Source organism: Miscanthus floridulus, chromosome 1 (genome assembly GCF_019320115.1).
Source record: "Miscanthus floridulus cultivar M001 chromosome 1, ASM1932011v1, whole genome shotgun sequence".
Lineage (NCBI taxonomy): Eukaryota > Viridiplantae > Streptophyta > Magnoliopsida > Poales > Poaceae > Miscanthus > Miscanthus floridulus.
Window position 1 is genome coordinate 168,944,174 of NC_089580.1, and position 8,245 is coordinate 168,952,418.

General features: G+C 46.3%; 1 protein-coding gene across 2 annotated transcripts; it reads left to right on the forward strand.

Annotated features, from left to right (window-relative positions):
• Positions 1-1,508: 1,508 nt before the first annotated feature.
• Positions 1,509-6,430, forward strand: LOC136501689 (oxysterol-binding protein-related protein 3C-like). Of its 2 annotated transcripts, none has more exons than XM_066497215.1 (10): positions 1,509-1,899; positions 2,694-2,787; positions 3,534-3,650; positions 4,355-4,427; positions 4,511-4,629; positions 4,726-4,847; positions 5,014-5,190; positions 5,412-5,556; positions 5,679-5,857; positions 5,968-6,430. In XM_066497215.1, the coding sequence occupies exons 1-10, from the start codon at positions 1,787-1,789 to the stop codon at positions 6,209-6,211; spliced, it is 1,383 nt and encodes a 460-aa protein (XP_066353312.1). In that variant the 5' UTR covers positions 1,509-1,786; the 3' UTR covers positions 6,212-6,430. The 2 variants fall into 2 exon arrangements, with proteins under 2 accessions (XP_066353312.1, XP_066353320.1); XM_066497223.1 differs by lacking the exon at positions 1,509-1,899 and adding an exon at positions 2,592-2,614.
• Positions 6,431-8,245: the final 1,815 nt, after the last annotated feature.

The window sequence follows — 8,245 nt, forward strand, 5'->3', positions numbered from 1 at the left end:
AAAAAAGCCAAATTAAAAAAAAATCGGCCTGACGGGCGGCGTTTGCTGCACTCGGACCAGCGCGCGGAGCACCAGGGATCCGGCGCGCCGCGCACAATAGTAGGTAGCACCTGCGCCCTGCGTCGCGCGACACGTGAGACTAGCTCCAGGAGTAAGGGTGCGTTTAGATCCAAAAATTTTTGGATTTTGGCTCAATGTAGCATTTCGTTTGTATTTGGTAATTAGTGTCTAATTATGGACTAATTAGGTTCAAAAGTTTCGTCTCGCGATTTCTCGACCAACTGTGTAATTAATTTTTTTTTTCGTCTACATTTAGTACTCCATGCATGTGCCGCAAGATTCGATGTGACAGTTACTATGCAAAATTTTTTGTCAACTAAACGGAGCCTAAGCCAAAACGTCAAGCTACAAGCCTACCGACTCACGGGTCACATGGGGCATGTAGCAGTCGGCAACCACCCATCGCAGCGTCGGTTGATGACAGACCACTGCTAGTACTGGCCGTCGGTCCCAGACTCCGATGAGGTGCTCAATTGCAGTACCATCACCGCCAAGTGCTTAAGCCTCCTCCGGCGATAGCGATGAGTCGATCACGCACCACACACACCTCCGGCTGCACGGTAGGTTCAGCGGCGCACCGGCGCCGGCAACGCGGCAAGGCTCCATCATGGGCCTGGGAAATGGACAATGCCGAAAAGAAGCCGGACAGGAGAGAGCATTGTCGATATGGGCCAGAGAGAGAACACGGTGACGTGAAGCCAGGACCAAACATATCTGACCCAACGGGAAGGTCTGGGCCTACTGGGCTGGATAATCTGCCCAGTAGCCCGTCCAACACGGCGGCGCGTGCGTACGCTATTGGCCCACAGAAACGCTCACGCCCCCAACGTTTTTTCCAGCGAAGCTTCGGCGGCAGCCGCGGTGGCCAGTTGGCCACTGGCCAGCCTTCGCATGTGCGACTGTGCCGAGAGAGGAATCGGGGAAGGGTTTGCCGTTTTGGCAGTGTGCGATGCAGGCATGATCGTGCTGTGCACCACCTCAAAAGGCCGGAAGGATCCACAGATTTCCTACACAGCCAGGTCATTAGGAATCATCACAATAACGAAACAACGCTGGCCTGTTATCCGCATTGACTTTATTCCGTCCAACATGGAAAGGTTATGCTCAGCAGAGTTTAACATGGTGTCCAGTAAAAAATGTCATATTCAAGTTCAAATCATTAAAATTGTTCTCCTTGGATCAAGAAAATAAGCTTATTCGTTTTCAGATCTTCTAAAATATATCCATTTCTCAAAATGGTGTAGGAAACAAAATCAGTTGAAATTTGGAAAATATCCATCTTTTAGTTTGGAACTACGTTTACATACATGTGTAAAAGTTGTAACGTCTTGGATGGATAAAGGGAGGGCATCGTGGTCATCTCGCCACCCACGTTGCGCCGCGCCCCGGTTCGTTAATACCACCAGTCCACACCACCACTGCGTGTGCCTGGCCCTGGAGGAGTCCTGGGCGGCTCGACCTGACCAAAACCCCGCCCGCCGGCCTGCCCTTGCCTTGTGCAGTTGTGCTCTAGTCCTCCCGCGACCGTTCCAAATTCCTCCTCGCGTTCGTATTCCACGCGGCGACGTCGCCATCGCGGCCGCCGCTCCGCTCCCCTCCTTCCTTCGCCTATACGTAGGTAGCCGCTGCGGCCGCCTCCCCAAACCCTAAGCCTTTCCCTCCCACACGCGCGGCTCTCTCTCTCTGCTGCGCCGAGGCTCGCTTGAGCCCCCGCAGATCGCCGGCGATGGGATCCAAGGACCAGGGCGGAGGGGCCGCCTCCTCGGGCGGCGGCTTCTTCTCGTCGTTCGCCGCCGGCATGCGCAGCTGGGGCACCGCCGTCCACAAATCCGTCAACGGGTGAGTCTTCCGCCCTCCTGCTTCCTCTCCTCCCCTCAGATCCGCATCGAGCTACCCGTTAGAGCTCTGCCCGAGCTGATCGGCGGTGATCGTGGCCTCCACACCCCGTGATCTGATGCTCCTGCGTCGGATCCCAGCTGCTGCTGCTGATTCCACCGGGTGATCCTGGTGAACTGCGAGTCCAGTGTTTCCGCTTAAGTTCCAAAGCTTCGGTATTTAGTAACTGTATATGCTATGATTCCACCAGTAGCTTTCGAATTATGATACAGTGATATATGTGCTACTTATGTGATGCCATATATTCTCACTTAGAGTGATAATGAAGTGGATGATTGGTTGAATGATAATTCCTTATAATGTATCTAGTATCTAACATGTGGTGCTTTCAAGTGTACAATGTATGTGCGCAATATGGAGTTTCTATGATGTGATCTGTACTGAATTCGATGCCAACAGTTCTCAGTTCGTCCTAGATTTTAGTTCGGCCTGCATCAATATGGTCCTCCTTTGATATGCACAACATCTGTTGCCTCTTCACTTTTCGCTAAGTTTAGCCTTTTACTCCACTTTGTTCTTAGGCTTTACGCCTTTGCCTTTGTAGACTTGAATTTTCGAAATGCATGTGGTCAATGGGCTGTCACTGGCCTCCTACAACAACAACAACAACAACAACAACAACATAGCCTTTCAGTCCCAAGCAAGTTTGGCCTCCTATGTAAAGATATTGTCCTGTAGTAATTAAGAGGGTCTCCGGTACTTGCCATTTTGTAACAGCTGTTATGCAATGTCTGTAGGCTGCTTGGTTATGAAGGCCTTGAAGTTATTAACCCCGATGGAGGCACAGATGATGCTGAAGAAGAAGCTTTGAAGGGACGATGGAAGCAGGAGGTAAGGAAATGTGAATCATCATCGAATAGTGTGTTGCTAGAAAGTCAAGAATAGATTTTATTTTAACAATACTGCAAATTGGGAGGGTATTCTGCATGGATATCCAGTCTTCATGGAAAATTGATTGGTTTTGTGTGTTCTTTTTTCAATCTGGTGGAGCAAAGTTGGGCAGCATCAACAAATGTAAATTTCATGTAAACTTTTGTGTTCAAATCAGCTTACTGAACTAAAAAGATACCTCAAAGTCAGTTGCAGAAAATGCACTTTTTTTCCTGCCAAAGTAGTTCCTTAAGTTTCACTTCCTTTGTTTTTCTGGTTTCAAAAAGTTTACAGCTATATTCTACTTGGATGTCACAAAACTCTTAAATATGCCACATGGTTGGCCACTGTGTGGCGTTTCAATTGGCTAAACAGCAGTTTCTAGACAAAAAGTGCCCACATCCCACAACCACATGTTTATAGTAGTCCTGTTACGTTTGCAGGCTTGCTTGTAGAGTCGTAGGTCATGAAGTAGAGAGTAACTTGGTTTAAATACTGTACCTTTTGACAAATATAATTTGGCATGAACATTGATATTGAAGGTTATACTCTAAAATGCAGTCTCACTACATTATTGACTCATGAAAAATCTGTTTTCTCAATATATGATTATGTTTAGTAGAATATTTGATTTTACGATCCTATACATGGAGTTCCGATCCGATTCAGGATCACGATTTTAACAAGCATGTGCGGTTAATTTGCAGGATCGTGATAGCTATTGGAAGATGATGCACAAGTACATCGGATCAGATGTTACATCACTTGTGACACTTCCAGTCATAATTTTTGAGCCAATGACAATGCTTCAGAAAATGGCCGAGGTTTGTACTATGTTCTGAATTAGACTTCTTGAGATTTACACTGCCCATCTACAACTGAAGGATGTGTCTGCAATTGTTTGGTCCTTGTCGCCTTTTTTAAAATATTTTATGAATATAAACTGTATTAAATGTTGTAGCAATTTTCTCCTTCACCAAATATTTACTTATGTATAAGGTTAGAAGACCTTACAAGCTACCTTATGGTTGTTTGGTAGCAATTATTTGTATGGCAAACTCTTGATGTTGTGTTTCTGTGATCTCGATGCGTGTTTGATGGGATCTTGCCTAGTTTGAATGGAGTTTTCTCATCTCCTCACCCTTGGGTCCACCATTAGTTAGTTTGTTGGTCGAAGCTGTTTGGTGTTTGTAGTCTTTGGCAAGTTTCTTTTTCTTTTTCTTTTTCCGTTTCTTTTTGTTTGTGTGATCTTGCTGTGTGGTGAGTTTGGGTCTTGTGGTTTGGGTTCTATACCCTTTTCTTCTTAATATATTGATACGCAGATATCCTACGCATTCGAGAAAAAAAATAATGAAAAAAACATGGAGCTAAATAATCTAATTCGACCCTGTTAGAAGTTTTGATTTAGTCACCCAGTATGTGATACAAGTATCTTCCTATTCTTTACTGAGCCCCATACAGAAAATAGCCTCTCTTTATCTTTCATGTGATGATTCCTTCTAGGGACAATTGTTCCTACTGAATGCAGTTGATGGAATACTGTGAATTGTTAGACAAAGCAGATGAATGTGAGGATCCATACATGCGTATGGTTTATGCTTGTGAGTTTTCTCCTTCCCTTACCTTGCGCTCCATTCTATGCCATATCATGGTTGACTGAGCTCTTAATCAATTTTTTTTTCAGCTACATGGGCTGTTTCGGTGTACTTTGCATATCAACGCCCATGGAAGCCTTTTAATCCTATCCTTGGAGAGACTTACGAGATGGTTAACCACCAGGGCATTACATTTCTTGCTGAGCAGGTCGGTGATACAAATGTCATTGCAGATATCTTGAATGGAGACAACTTTGTCAACAAATTTTGCTAACTATGCATTTTTCTACCCTTATTTTTTCAGGTAATCCATCATCCCCCAATGGGTGTTGCTCACTGCGAGAATGAACATTTTACTTATGATATCACGTCTAAGTTGAAGACGAAGTTCTTGGGAAATTCAGTGGAAATTTACCCAGTTGGAAGGTGAATTGTTAGAATTGTATTTATTTGTTGGAGATCCATATGCCTTAAAAATCTTTTGAGCTATCTGAGCTAATGGAATAAATTGCAAACCTTTTTGAAGGCTGAATTGGGACCAGTTATGTAATTCAGTAAATCTAACCCCTGCAATATAATTTCCATGTCACAGGACTAGAGTGACACTTAAAAAATCTGGTGTCGTGTTGGATTTGGTGCCACCGCTAACAAAGGTTAACAACCTGATATTTGGGCGCACTTGGATTGATTCTCCTGGAGAGATGGTCATGACAAACCTGACAACTGGAGACAAAGTTGTGCTATATTTCCAGCCATGCGGCTGGTTTGGGTATGATATTGACAATCAATTTATTCTTGCATTTGTGGTTTGTTGATAATTTCTATTACCAAATTATTTAGTTTCAGTACTAACTCGCTTTATGCATTTATTACTGTTTGCTGGAAGGGTCGTGCAGTTAATTCAGTTCTTTTTATTATTTTCTTAGAGTTCTCTCAATCCAGTTTGTATTGCTTTGTCAAGGCTTGTCTAAATTTACCCTAATACTTCAGGGCTGGCCGTTACGAGGTGGATGGGTACGTGTACAGTGCAGCAGAAGAACCCAAAATAATTATTACAGGGAAATGGAATAAGTCTCTGAGTTGCCAACCATGTGACCAAGAAGGCGATCCTCTTCCAGGCACGGAGCTGAAGGAGGTCGTACTTTATTTCACTTTCTGTTACTATAGATAACTTCTGTTATATATCCAGCAGATGCGATGCCGGTCATATTTGTGGATAACTGATGTACTGAACTGCTCATACTTAACTTACTGCAGATCTGGAGAGTTGCTCCTACCCCACAGGGCGACAAGTATCAGTACACACACTTTGCACACAAAATAAACAGCTTCGACACAGCACCTAAGAAGCTGTTGGCATCTGATTCGCGGTTGAGACCTGATAGATATGCCCTCGAGAAGGGCGACATGTCTAAGTCTGGCGCAGAGAAGAGCAGGTATTTTCCCCTTTTCTCTTCTCTGCTTTATGTATGTATAGGAATTTTGAACGGCCTCTTTGCCTGCCTTCCAGTTTTGACATCACCCCCGAGTTTCTGCAAACTTTCAGGCTTGAGGAACAACAGAGAGCTGAGAAAAGAACTCGAGAGGCCAAGGGCGAGCAATTTACTCCAAGATGGTTCAACATGACAGATGTGGTTGCTCCTACACCGTGGGGTGACCTGGAAATTTATGAATACAACGGCAAATACACAGAGCACCGGGCTGCCATAGACAGCTCCAATGTCACCGACGAGACAGATGTCACTTCAATCGAGTTCAACCCATGGCAATACGGTAGCTCATCTTCTTAACGATTCTCCGTCCCAGAAGCTGCCATGCCTATGCTTATTGTGTAAAATGCTTCCAGGCCTGGCCTTGCTGGTTTGTTGTGCCATCAGCGGTTTTCGTGCCCCTTGTAGTATTAATGACCTTCCCCTTTCCCTTCAATGCTACAATTATTCAGGAAGTGGTGTATTTTATGTAGTCCGTGTACTGTCGTAAATCTAGCAGAAATTGCAGAGTTTCCTTGAGCCGTTGGGTGGTTGTATTTATGCGTGATGATAACTGATAAGTGAAGGTAACGACGCAGATACGGATGGAGCAGAGCTTATGTGTTGTGTCAGTTGTGCTTGATCTGCGACTAGCCCGCTGCCTCTGTTTACTGCAGTGGAGTAGGCTCTGGTCTGCCCTCCGTGCAACAGCAGAGATCGCAGGGTTTTCCGAGTTGTAGGGTGGTTGTATTTATGCTTGATAAGCAGAGTTAACGACACTGTTACGGATGTAGCGCGCTACGTTTGATATGGGACTAGCCTTTTTTTGCTTCCTTTTACTACATTGTGGAGTCAGGTGGTCTGTCATCTGTGGCTCTGTGCAAAAGGTGAAACCGTAGGCCCGGTGCAGCGTTTGAACTGTGTACTTGATCTGATCGGAGAGGCCGGCAAGATTGGGTGATTAGATCGTGAATGACAAGCGGTTTGTGGGTCACTGTGTTCGATGGGCGGCACTAATTGCACTGTTTGGTGATGAATGAGGCAGTGGACCTGTGTGCGCGCCTGCCCTTGGCGTCTTGCATAGCTGCGTCCGGTACAGGCCCCCACACGGTCCAGTTTCACCAAATGCCAAGCACAAGCAGTGCCTTGGGTCTATACTATTATGCTTAGGTAACTATGCTCAACAGATCACTTTGCTGTCTTCAGAGTTCAAGAATACAGAAAAAAAATAATACAAGAAGCTATCTGTTCCTTGCAGGAGCTCAGAGAAATTCTCACGTTCCAGACTGAGCCGCGACTCTGTAGAAACCTGGAAAAAGTGTGAATAGTGAATCTTTGTAAATCTGGAAACTAACTAGGCGTTCTCAGTTCACTTGAACCTTCATTCAGACCCACTTTATAGACGCATCTGAGGCCAACTCCTCAATCGGCCTAGTTGTGAATTCTCTGTGTGTTTTTTTCATAGATTGGAGGTTAACAGCTCCTTTGCCTAGCTGAAACTAGAATTCCACGAAAATACGTGAAAGGGAAAACGGACGAGACGATAACGGTCACGTGCAGTGCGTCGCGAACGAAGGAACGGATGGAAGGAAGGCTCGAGGAACGGTGTCCACTAGTCCCTCATGAAGATGTGATGATTGGATCAAGCATGAAAGGAGGGGGCGTCCCTCGGTGGTCCTCCCTCCTCCCTCCTCCCTCCACTCCAATTCAGATCACTTGTTGCCAAATGCCAATCCTGACGCGCGCGCGGGCTCGCCACGAGAAGCTGCAGCTACGAGCTACCGGAGAGCTCCGGACCGGCGAACGATGCCGCGGCTTTTGCAGTTTTGCTACCAACGCAACACATCATACGTCGTCCGTCGTTGTCACGACGATCGGGACTCGAGAGCCGGTTCCGAGCGCACGAAATTCGCGGCGGTTTTGCGAGGAAGGAACAACAAGCTCAGCTTCTTCCTTCCTTGCGTGGAGTGGCCGCTGTCCACAGTCCACTTGTGCTGTGGCCTAAATTGAGGTTTTACCTGAAGAAGGCGTGGTTCTGTGGTTGGATCCAACATGCACGGAGATGGAGGAGCTTGGTGCCTAACCTAACCTAACCCAAGTACCCAACCCAACGCAACGCAACGCAACGTAAACTGTCGCTCTCCCGCTCTAGCTGGACGGCCACCATCTCCATCCGTCCCCAACCCAGCCGGAACCACTTGGAAACCGTCAGCTAGAGAGACGATGGACCACTCGCCGGCCCCCCCTTCCCTACCTTGGACAGCATCTTTCGGCTACGTGACGCTCCACTCTTTCCCCTCAGGCTCAGACTGAGACGCCGACTCGGCACATTTCATTTCCTCTGTTCCGCGGTAA

What these genes read in the sequence shown, in the direction of transcription:
- LOC136501689 (XM_066497215.1), top strand. Translation starts at nt 1,787, where the DNA reads ATGGGATCCAAGGACCAGGGCGGAGGGGCCGCCTCCTCGGGCGGCGGC. An exon ending in GTCCACAAATCCGTCAACGG is followed by an intron (nt 1,900 to 2,693) that starts GTGAGTCTTCCG and finishes CAATGTCTGTAG; the next exon opens with GCTGCTTGGTTATGAAGGCC. An exon ending in CAGGCACGGAGCTGAAGGAG is followed by an intron (nt 5,557 to 5,678) that starts GTCGTACTTTAT and finishes AACTTACTGCAG; the next exon opens with ATCTGGAGAGTTGCTCCTAC.